At 42.0% G+C, this 12,656-nt stretch overlaps 1 protein-coding gene across 1 annotated transcript; it reads right to left on the reverse strand.

Moving 5' to 3' along the window:
* Positions 1–386: 386 nt before the first annotated feature.
* Positions 387–7,442, reverse strand: LOC141220275 (uncharacterized). Its single transcript, XM_073666228.1, has 2 exons — positions 7,334–7,442; positions 387–3,033 (listed from the first exon to the last, which is right to left on the reverse strand). Exons 1-2 carry the CDS (start codon positions 7,398–7,400, stop codon positions 1,034–1,036), a joined length of 2,067 nt encoding a protein of 688 aa, XP_073522329.1. The 5' UTR covers positions 7,401–7,442; the 3' UTR covers positions 387–1,033.
* Positions 7,443–12,656: the final 5,214 nt, after the last annotated feature.

The following is a 12,656-nucleotide window of genomic DNA, read 5'->3' on the forward strand; positions in this document are numbered from 1 at the left end:
GCTGGATTATCAGTAACGTTCTTTGTCCCGTCCATTCCTTCACAACTGTGATTTTTCATCCAAGCATTGAGAGATGAGCTGAAAGCAGACATATTTTTCTATAGAGGAATGGCAGACATGGGTGTTGTCCACATAGAAAGCCTCTCCTAAATCCCATGCACAAAAAAGCCGCCCTACAATCTGCCAGGACACATGCGGAAACATATGAAGACTCCTGGGACTTTATACTCTGGAGTGATCAGACCAAGATAAAGGTTTTTTTTGGAACTGATGGCTTCAAAACTGTATGACATTGAAGAGGTGAGGAATACAATGAGAATGCATGGAGTCTACAGTGAGACCTGGTGGTGGCCGTGTCCTTATGTGCGGCTGCATGAGGGGCTACATTTCATTGATGGTATCTTGAATTCACAGATGTTCTGCTCTATAGTGAAAGAAAAGATGCTGCCATCACTCTGTTCCCTTGGTAGGCCACTGTTACATTTCTGAAGAACAGGGTGACAGTGATTCAGTGGCCAAGTGTCTCCTGATCTGAACCCAACCAAACACCTATGGGGAATTCTGAAGAGACAAGTTGTCATCGCTCCATCCAGCATCCAGGCTCTAAGAGCTCGTTATCGAAAGAGAGAAAAAAGATAGATATAGTATTGTCACTAACTTGTTCATTCCAGGCCTAGAAAACTTGGTGCCGTCCTTTAAAATTATGGAGGCCATACAAAATAATAGATGTAGTAGCTTTTGATGTGGGGTGTACTCATTTTTGCACCAACTAATTTGAGTAAAACTGAAGATTTTCTAATGAGTTATATTATTACTTTCATGTTTTGATTACAAAAAAATGTTCTATGAAACTTAGTGTTGGCAAAATTGTAGAAATTGATCTTGTGTTCAGTGAGCTATTAAACAAAATCTTACTCATCAAAGGGGGTGTACTCATTTATGCTGAGCAATGTTTATTAAACTTTATAAAACACAGTGAACATAATTATACTTTCTTTTCCGTATGACTTCTCTCATGCTTTACAAAACAAAATTATCTTGTGCAGCATTTCTCACAGAATGAACATGAATACGGCTTTTCTCCTGTGTGAATTCTTTGATGTATAACAAGTTCTGATTTACATATAAAACATTTCTCACATTCTGAACAAGAAAATGGCTTTTCTCCTGTATGAATTCTGTTATGTGCAGCAAGAATTGATTTACGCATAAAAGATTTCCCACATTCTGAACATGAATACGGCTTCTCTCCTGTGTGAATTCTGTGATGTTTAACAAGATCTGATTTATAACTAAAACACTTCCCACATTCTGAGCATGAATATGGCGACTTTCCAGTATGAATGCTCTGATGTCTACTAAGATGCCCTTTATTTGTGAAGGACTTCTCACATAGTGAACATGAAAATGTTTTTTCTCCTGTGTGATTTCTCTGATGTCTAATAAGATTCCCTTTATTTGTAAAGCATTTCCCACATTCTGAACACGAATATGGCTTCTCTCCTGTGTGAATTCGCTGATGTGGAATAAGATTCCTTTTATCTGTAAAGGACTTCCCACATTCTGAACATGAATACGGCTTCTCTCCTGTGTGAGTTCTCTGATGTTTAACAAGATTTGATTTACCTGTAAAGCATTTTTCACATAGTAAACATGAAAACGGTTTCTCCCCGGTGTGAATTCTTTGATGTATAACAAGATCTGATTTACTTTTAAAACATTTCGCACATTCTGAACAAGAAAATGGCTTTCCTCCTGTATGAATTCTCTTATGAGCAGAAAGATTTGATTTACGCATAAAAGATTTCCCGCATTCTGAACATGAATACCGCTGCTCTCCTGTGTGAATTTTCTCGTGTCTCACAAGTTTTGATTTCTCTGTAAAGCATTTCCCACATTCTGGACATGAATACGGCTTTTCTCCTGTATGAATTCTCTTATGAGCAGAAAGATTTGATTTACGCATAAAAGATTTCCCACATTCTGAACATGAATATGGCTTCTCTCCTGTGTGAATTTTCTGATGTGTAATAAGAGTCCTTTTATCTGTAAAGCATTTCCCACATTCTGAACATGAACATTGCTTCTCTCCTGTGTGAACTCTCTCATGTCTAATAAGACTTCCTTTACCTGTGAAGGACTTTCCACATTTTGAACATGAATACGGCTTTTCTCCTGTGTGAATTCTCTGATGTAGAACAAGCTGTGATTTATCTGGAAAGCACCTTCTACATTGTAAACATGAAAAAGGTTTTTCCCCTGTGTGAATTCTCTCATGTCTAATAAGACTTCCTTTACCTGTGAAGGACTTTCCACATTTTGAACATGAATACGGCTTTTCTCCTGTGTGAATTCTCTGATGTAGAACAAGCTGTGATTTATCTGGAAAGCACCTTCTACATTGTAAACATGAAAAAGGTTTTTCCCCTGTGTGAATTCTCTCATGTCTAATAAGACTTCCTTTACCTGTGAAGAACTTTCCACATTTTGAACATGAATACGGCTTTTCTCCTGTGTGAATTCTCTGATGTAGAACAAGCTGTGATTTATCTCGAAAGCACCTTCTACATTGTAAACATGAAAAAGGTTTTTCCCCAGTGTGAATTCTTTGATGTTTAACAAGGTCTGATTTACTTATACAACATTTCCCACATTCCGAACATGAAAATGGCTTCTCTCCTGTGTGAATTCTCTCATGTATAATAAATTGTGATTTATATGTAAAGCATTTCCCACATTCTGAACAGGAGTATGGCTTTTTACCTTTGTGTTTTCTTTGTGTTAAAAAATCGGAGCTTTTTGGAAATTGCTTGTCACACTGAAATCTTGAATCCACTTTGCCCCCTGGACTTTTGGTAATAATGTGAGATTGCTCAGGAGATGATTCCTCATGATCAGGAGGATTATAAGAAAGTGAAGTGCTGTGAAGTCCAGGAGGTGCAGGAAGGGTGATGAGGTTTTCTCCATTAGAGTGCTTCCTGATATCTTCTTTTTTACAATTTAGTGATGAACCGTTATTCTCACAAGGATTTCCTGTAAGGAGGAAAGATAAATTACATGTGAACACTTAAAGGATTTCTAAATGTATTTTATGGATCTCACAATGAAGACCCTCGTCAGTGAAAGTACGGGTAATAAGGAAGACAACTACATGCCATCACATTAACACAATGACGGGTAAAGTGAATGACACTTATAAACTGGTGACATTGGCACAAGTCAGGGGTGGCAGAGATTAGACAGCAAATAGTTCTTTAAGTGGTAATTACTGATGACAGGTTCCCTTAATGTACCTCCAGTGCCATTTCACTCTCTCAAGCTTCGTATCTTGCCCTCAGTATAGAAAAGTGTCCACGCAATTAAAGAAGATGTCAACTACTATTAAAAATGCCCCCAATGTAATTAACCCGTTGAAAGAAGATTTTTTTAAATTACCTAGCTTTGTCTTTATTGCCTGTGAGCGGCGCTATCGCTGGCCACTCACCGGCATCACGCGACCCCCGGCTGCAGCCGGCTCTTGCTTCCCCTGATGTCACGTCAAGTGAGGCGTGACTCGGTGATGTGATCCCCGCGGTGGACGCCGGGCTGTGGGTGGGGTTTCCCCACGCGTCACACCCAGCATCCACCACGCACTTTCCCAATGAATACAAGGTAATTGTGATTCACAAAATGTTATACAATTGAACGGTGAAGAAAAAAAAATGAAATTTTTACCACTATAGTATTATTTTAGCCCCAGATTTTACATTTTCACAAGGGAAAATGGGTAAAAATGACGTCATAATTTTATACAATTTCTGCTGAACGGGGCAATACCCCATATGTGTCTGTACTGTACTGCTTAGCCACATGGCGAGACTCGGGAGGGAAGGAGCAATATTTGACTGTTGTAGAACAAACTTTAGTAGAACAGTTTGCAGACTCCATATACAGAGCCCCTAAGTGGCAGAATCCCCCCTCAAGTGACACCAGTTTGCAAATTACACCCCTATGGAAATGTATCTACAGGTGTAGTGATGAATTTGACTCCATGGGTGCTTTCCAGAAACGAGCAGTAATGGATGTTGAAAAGTGAAAATGCAAATATTCCCTTATAGTGGCCAGTACATTGTAGTGTCCGGTACATTGCAGAGCCCTTACGTTGTAGCGCCCAGTACATGATTCCCAGCTAGTGCTTTCTGGAGAAATAAATTGTCTCTCCTCGCTACAGTAATGCCAAACATGTGGATGGTAACTGCACACTGTGGGTCCCAGGAGGAGGGGGCATGTGGATTTGGGAGCGCAGATGTCACTGGATTTCTTTAAGTGGGAGCCAAGTCACTTTTCCAGAGCCTTTGTGCTTCCAGTAATATGGACACCCCCTATATTACTGTTTACAGATGATGAACCTGAGTGGGGACTTGTTTTTTGTGGGTTGAGTAGAAGCTCTTAATGGTGGCATTTTGGGGTACAGAACATTTTGGATCATATTTATCCTGTGCTGTACGCTTAACACTTACAGTGGGTACGGAAAGTATTCAGACCCCTTTAAATTTTTCACCCTTTGTTTCATTGCAGCCATTTGGTAAATTCTAAAAAGTTCATTTATTTTTCTCATTAAAGTACACTCTGCGCCCCATCTTGACTGAAAAAAAGGAGAAATGCAGACAATTTTGCAAATTTATTAAAAAAGAAAAACTGAAATATCACATGGTCATAAGTATTCAGACCCTTTGCTCAGACACTCATATTTAAGTCACATGTTGTCCATTTCCTTGTGATCCTCCTTGAGATGGTTCTACTCCTTCATTGGAGTCCAGCTGTGTTTAATGAAACTCATAGGACTTGATTTGGAAAGGCACACACCTGTCTATATAAGACCTTACAGCTCACAGTGCATGTCAGACCAAATGAGAATCATCAGCTCAAAGGAACTGCCCAAGGAGCTCAGAGACAGAATTGTGGCAAGGCACAGATCTGGCCAAGGTTACAAAAGAATTTCTGCATTACTCAAGGTTCCTAAGAACACAGTGGCCTCCATAATCCTTAAATGGAAGAAGTTTGGGACCACCAGAAGTCTTCCTAGACCTGGCCGTCCAGCCAAACTGAGCAATCGTGGGAGAAGAGCCTTGGTGAGAGAGGTAAAGAAGAACCCCAAGATCACTGTGGCTGAGCTCCAGAGATGCAGTACGGAGATGGGAGAAAGCTCCACAAAGTCAACTATCACTGCAGCCCTCCACCAGTCGGGCCTTTATGGCAGAGTGGCCAGATGGAAGCCTCTCCTCAGTGCAAGACATATAAAAGCCCGCATAGAGTTTGCTCAAAAACACATGAAGGACTCATAGACTATGAGAAATAAGATTCTCTGGTCCGATGAGACGAAGATAGAACTTTTTGGTGATAATTCTAAGCGGTATGTGTGGAGAAAACCTGGCACTACTCATGACCTGCCCAATACAATCCCTACAGTGAAACATGGTGGTGGCAGCATCATGCTATGGGGGTGTTTTTCAGCTGCAGGAACAGGATGACTGGTTGCAATTGAAGGAAACATGAATGCGGCCAAGTACAGCGATATCCTGGATGAAAACCTCTTCTAGAGTGCTCTGGACCTCAGACTTGGCCGAAGGGTTCACCTTCCAACAAGACAATGACCCTAAGCACACAGCTAAAATAACAAAGGAGTGGCTTCAGAACAACTCTATGACCATTCTTGACTGGCTCAGCCAGAGCCCTGACCTAAACCCAATTGAGCATCTCTGGAGAGACCTGAAAATGGCTGTCCACCAACGTTCACCATCCAACCTGATGGAACTGGAGAGGATCTGCAAGGAAGAATGGCAGAGGATCCCTAAATCCAGGTGTGAAAAACTTGTGGCATCATTCCCAAGAAGACTCATGGCTGTACTAGCTCAAAAGGGGGCTTCTACTCAATACTGAGCAAAGGGTCTGAATACTTATGACCGTGTGATATTTCAGTTTTTCTTTTTTAATAGATTTGCAAAAATTTCTACATTTCTTGGTTTTTTTCAGTCCAGATGGGGTGCAGAGTGTACATTAATGAGAAAAAAAAATGAACTTTTTAGAACTTACCGAATAGCTGCAATGAAACAAAGAGTGAAAAATTTAAAGGGGTCTGAATACTTTCCGCACCCACTGAACATCGGGGTTTCCATCTAAATCTACAAAATACATGATTCAGATGACACCCCCGAGGGATCCATTCAGAATAATGAGGCAGCAGAGTTACACCGGACTCCGTCTAGCCTCTGGTCGACTGCGCTTTTATGCACGCTGAAAAAGATGGACATCACTGGATCATAGGCCAGACGGCGTCCACAGCGCCTCATTATACGGAATCTTCCCCCGTGGTTCTGTCCGAATCGCAAGCTCAGTCATTTATATGGCAGCATGAGACTTGTGTAAGAATAATATGGAAGTAAAAGATGGAAGTAATATTAAAAAACACAATTAGGAAAATTAAAAATGTGCTTCTTAAATCATTAAGAGGTGTGAATGCGGCCCAGTTATTCATCGGTGCGCAACCGGACTCTGTACAAGAGCAGCCGCGCCATCACCGGACGCTTCTGCTGTGATGTGGACGGCGGATAAAGCTTCACTGCACCGGAGACTTCATACAATATCACACACCGGTCATCATCACACGCCGCTAATCATAGTCACATGCCAATCATCATCATCATACGCCAGTCATCATCATCACACGCCGCTAATCATAGTCACATGCCAATCATCATCGTCATACGCCAGTCATCATCATCACACGCCGCTAATCATAGTCACATGCCAATCATCATCGTCATACGCCAGTCATCATCATCACACGCCACTAATCATAGTCACATGCCAATCATCATCGTCATACGCCAGTCATCATCATCACACGCCGCTAATCATAGTCACATGCCAATCATCATCGTCATACGCCAGTCATCATCATCATCACACGCCGCTAATCATAGTCACATACCAATCATCATCATCATACGCCAGTCATCATCATCACACGCCGCTAATCATAGTCACATGCCAATCATCATCGTCATACGCCAGTCATCATCATCACACGCCGCTAATCATAGTCACATGCCAATCATCATCGTCATACGCCAGTCATCATCATCACACGCCGCTAATCATAGTCACATGCCAATTATCATCGTCATACGCCAGTCATCATCATCACACGCCGCTAATCATAGTCACATGCCAATCATCATCGTCATACGCCAGTCATCATCATCATCACACGCCGCTAATCATAGTCACATGCCAATCATCATCGTCATACGCCAATCATCATCATCATCACACCCCGGTCATTATTACACACCTGTGGAAACATCTACCGGAATCTCCTCCTTCCCGTCACTCACACACGGCTGATCCCTCCTCGTCATCGCTTCTTCTTCTGTCTCGTCCTTCACTTTATTCTTAGTCGGATCTTCCTCCTGATATATCAGATGTAACAATCAGCACAATACAAGAAGCCACCAAAATCTGTGACATCTATGACCTCGATCAGAAATGTCCCCTATATACAGATCCGGTACAGGGCTCAGCACCGTCTACCTGATGACTCTCCGGGATGTTGTGATTCTCCTCTGGACAGTCCTGGGGATACAGAGGACGGGGACATCTCTCTGGTGGATTTCTTTCCATGAGTCCATCTGTAGGAAACACATAGTGACAGAATACAGTGACATGTAAAAGTTTGGGCACCAATGGTCAAAATTACTGTTATTGTGAACAGTTAAGTTGAAGATGAAATAATCTCCAAACGGCCTAAAGTTACAGATGACATTTCCTTTGTATTTTAGGCAAAACAATAAATAATAAATTATATATATTTTCATCTTTTATATTTAAAAAAAAAAATTCAATAAGGGAAAATGGGCAAATGCAAAAGTTTTGGCACCCGGCAAGGTTAGTAGCTAGTAGCGCCCCCTTTTGAAAGTATCACAGCTTGTAAATGCTTTTTGTAGCCAGACAATAGTCTTTCAATTCTTGTTTGAGGGATTTTCATTCATTCTTCCTTGGAGAATTCTTCCAGTTCTGTGAGATTCTTGGGTCGTCTTGCATCGTCTGCTATTTTGAGGTCTAGCCACAGATTTTCAATGATGTTCAAATCAGGGGACTATGAGGGCCATTGTAAAACCTTCAGCTTGCACCTTTTGACGTGTGTTTAGTATCATTATCATTTGCCATCCTCTTTTCACATCCAGCTTTTTTGCAGATGGTGTTATGTTTGCATAAAGAATTTGCTGAAATTTAATGGAATCCATTCTTCCCTCTACCCGTTCCCTGTGCCATTGGCTGCAGCACAACCCCAAAGCATGATTGATCCACCACCATGCTTAATGGTTGGCGAGATGTTCTTTTCCTAAAGTTCTGTGCCCTTTTTTCTCCACACAACTTTGATAATTGCTCTATTTTAACCTCATCAGTCCACAAGACTTGTTTCCAAAACGCATCAGACCTTCTTAGATGTACTTTTTCATACTTCTGACGCTGAATTTCATGGTGAGGATGCAGGAGAGGTTTTCTTCTGATGACTCTTCCATGAAGGCCATATATGTGCAGGTGTCTCTGAAGAGTACAACAATGTACCACAACTCCAGAGTCTGCTTAATCTTTCTGAAGGTCTTTTGCAGTCAGGCGGGGGTTCTGATTTGCCTCTCTAGCAATCCTACTGAAAATTTGCTTGGTCTTCCAGACCTTATCTTGACCTCCACTGTTTCTGTTAACTGCCAATTCTTTATTACATTTTGAACCGAGGAAAGGGCAACTTGAAAACGCTTTGCTCATAGCCTTCTCCTGCTTTGTGGGCCTCCACCATTTTCAGAGTGCTAGACAGCGGATTAGAAGAAGCCATGGCTGCTGTTTTTTTGGCACATTGTTAGAATAGGTTGGGTTTTTATAAAGCTGGCCTTTCCTAACGATGATAGTGAACGAGCCCTAACCCTAACAGGCTAAGTGAGGTCTGAATCATTTGTCAAAGTTATCTGAGCACACAAATGTCCAAGGTTAATACAAAGGAAATGTGCCATCTTTAACTTTAGGTCTTTTAGAGATCATTTCGTCTTCAACTTCCTTAACTGGTCACAATAACAGTAATTTTGACCAGGGGTGCCCAAACTTTTACATGCCACTGTAGATTGTGTCATGCAATGATGGAAGTAGTAGTAGATGACCACAGAACAGACATGACAGTCTCCTCTCCTCACCCTGCTGATCGGCCCATATTGCGGTCGCCTCTTGTGCTCCATGTATAACCTCAACCTTAATATCAATCAGATCTTCACCCTAAAAAGAACAATGTAAGATGAGCTCAGGTCCAATCACTTCATGGTCAGATGTTGTGGGGACTTCAGTGTCATCTACCTGATGATCCCCCGGGATGTTGTGATTCTCCTCTGGACAGTCCTGGGGATACAGAGGACGGGGACATCTCTCTGGTGGATTTCTCCTCCTGGATCCATCTGTGAAGACACAGAGACTGAATACATGACCTGCCGTGTATCTGTCTATACAGTGCCTACAAGTAGTATTCAACCCCCTGCAGATTTAGCTGGTTTGATAAGATGCAAATAAGTTAGAGCCTTCAAACTGCAAACGAGAGTAGGTTTTATGAACAGAAGCATAAATCTTACAAACCAAAAAGTTATGTTGCTCAGTTGAATTTTATTAAATTTTAAACATAAAAGTGTGGGTCAATTATTATACAACCCATATGTTTAATATTTTGTGGAATAACCCTTGTTTGCAATTACAGCTAATAATCGTCTTTTATAAGACCTGATCAGGCTGGCACAGGTCTGTGGAGTTACCTTGGCCCACTCCTCCATGCAGATCTTCTCCAAGTTATCTAGGTTCTTTGGGTGTCTCATGTGGACTTTATTCTTGAGCTCCTTCCACAAGTTTTCAATTGGGTTAAGGTCAGGAGACTGACTAGGCCACTCCAACACCTTGACTTTTTCCCTCTTGAACCAGGCCTTGGTTTTCTTGGCTGTGTGCTTTGGGTCGTTGTCTTGTTGGAAGATGAAATTACGACCCATCTTAAGATCCTTGATGGAGGAGCGGAGGTTCTTGGCCAAAATCTCCAGGTAGGCCGTGCTATCCATCTTCCCATGGATGCGGACCAGATGGCCAGGCCCCTTGGCTGAGAAACAGCCCCACAGCATGATGCTTCCACCACCATGCTTGACTGTAGGGATGGTATTCTTGGGGTCGTATGCAGTGCCATCCAGTCTCCAAACGTCACGTGTGTGGTTGGCACCAAAGATCTCGATCTTGGTCTCATCAGACCATAGAACCTTGAACCAGTCTGTCTCAGAGTCCTCCAAGTGATCATGAGCAAACTGTAGACGAGCCTTGACATGACGCTTTGAAAGTAAAGGTACCCTACGGGCTCGTCTGGAACGGAGACCATTGCGGTGGAGTACGTTACTTATGGTATTGACTGAAACCAATGTCCCCACTGCCATGAGATCTTCCCGGAGCTCCTTCCTTGTTGTCCTTGGGTTAGCCTTGACTCTTCGGACAAGCCTGGCCTCGGCACGGGAGGACACTTTCAAAGGCTGTCCAGGCCGTGGAAGGCTAACAGTAGTTCCATAAGCCTTCCACTTACAGATGATGCTCCAAACAGTGGAGACAGGTAGGCCCAACTCCTTGGAAAGGGTTTTGTACCCCTTGCCAGCCTTGTGACCCTCCACGATCTTGTCTCTGATGGCCTTGGAATGCTCCTTTGTCTTTCCCATGTTGACCATGTCTGAGTGCTGTTCACAAGTTTGGGGAGGGTCTTAAATAGTCAGAAAAGGCTGGCAAAAGAGATCTTTAATCCACACATGTGAAGCTCATTATTCTTGGTGCCTGAACTACTTCTTAATACTTTAGGGGGACCAAACAGAATTCTTGTGGTTTGAGGGGTTGAATAATAAATGACACTCTGAATTAACTTTTAACGTTTTAAAAAAAAAAAAAAAATTTGCTGCAGTGCATTTCCCATTTCCAGGCTGATCTACAGTACAAATGTCACAATGCCAAGTTAATTCCGCATGTGTCAACCAGCTAAATCTGCAGGGGGTTGAATACTACTTGTAGGCACTGTATATGAGACTCGTCTCTCAGAACTAGTAATTCTATGTTTATGTATCAGGGAATAAATTACATTGTTGTGGTCCTCACCCCCGGTACCAAGGACCCAGCACATTGTGGCCTCAAGTATGAAGTGATAATCAGCGAGGCCAAAGCTTAATGCTCTGCACTCGGAGGATGAGGACCCTGAGGAGAGGGACAGAGAAGACCCTCGTCAGACAGATGAAGGAACCGTACTAAAAAACACAACTTCTCCAAGTTTCGTCTCCAGGGATGGAACCACAGAGGAGCTGGAGAAAGCTCCACATTTCTATCCATTGGTTTCCTCTCTCCTAATTCACTGTATGGAGATTGGGGGAAGGACGGTGACCATTTACCAGTGATTGTTTTTTTGAGAGCTCATGATGTCACCATGAGGACACGGCCTCCCTCCTGGACAGGATCCTCTGGGATCACTAAGAGGAGAGAACCTGATCTATTAAAAGACGGGTTACCGTGTTTTTCTTCTTCTTTAAATAGAGATAAATCTCAACATTCGCCTAAAATATGCAGAAAGTTCTGTGTTTGTCTCTAAAAGGAGGAAAAAAGGGCACATGTACGACTAATGTACGAAGTCACCGTACCCGGAAGGACGGTGTTGTGGGGAGCACCCGGTACACAGCGGTTAGCACCTATCAATGTGTAGAAAGGACAACTAGAGAGCCGGCACCGGGGTCATGGGCGCTTACTGATGCACACGGGGAGCCAAGGAGAGATTGTCTGGTCAGACTACACAGAAAAGCTCCATAATACATATTCTTCTGAACAAACAACCCTTTAACCCCTTCACTCTCGTGTCTGTTTTCACCTTCCTGACCAGGCCAATTTTTTACAATTCTGACCGGTGTCACTTTATGGAGGTAATAACTCTGGAGCTTCAACGGATCCCAATGATTCTGAAACTGTTTTTTTGTGACACATTGTGCTTCATGTTAGTGGTAAATTTAGGATTTGGCTTTTTTTTTGCGTTTATTTATGAAAATATTGAATATTGAATATTTTACAAAAAAAATGCTGGACTTTTAATTTTTATGCCTTTAAACCAGATATGTATTAACTATTTTGTATGGTATAACTAACATTTACCACATGTCTACTTCACATCAGATTTATTTTTTTGGGTAAAAGTTTAATCAGCAATTTCTTATTTTTCAAACAAAATTTACAAAACCAATTTTAAGTTTCCTCCTTTCTCCCCCTTTTGCATTTTAAGTCTGCAGTCCTGCTCCCCAATACTTATATCTATGGCCAGTTTGACGTCAATCAGCCGTTACTAACATGTCACATTTAAGGGATCGCACTCATCGGGTGAAATAAAATTGGTCGGATATTCCTGAACAGTAGGATGATTGTCTTGCGAGTACGATGCGACTTCTCTCACCTGTCTCGCATCTGTATGACATCCGTATCAAACGCGTTTATAACATCAGCTTTTACAGACGGTCATTCTCTGACATTTCAGGCTAATTTTCTAACTAATAAAACATTTTTTATAGATCTAGAAAGATAGAAATGAGTCA

Source organism: Phyllobates terribilis, unplaced genomic scaffold (assembly GCF_046119375.1).
Source record: "Phyllobates terribilis strain yellow unplaced genomic scaffold, ASM4611937v1 Scaffold_279__1_contigs__length_2497574, whole genome shotgun sequence".
NCBI classification, from domain to species: domain Eukaryota; kingdom Metazoa; phylum Chordata; class Amphibia; order Anura; family Dendrobatidae; genus Phyllobates; species Phyllobates terribilis.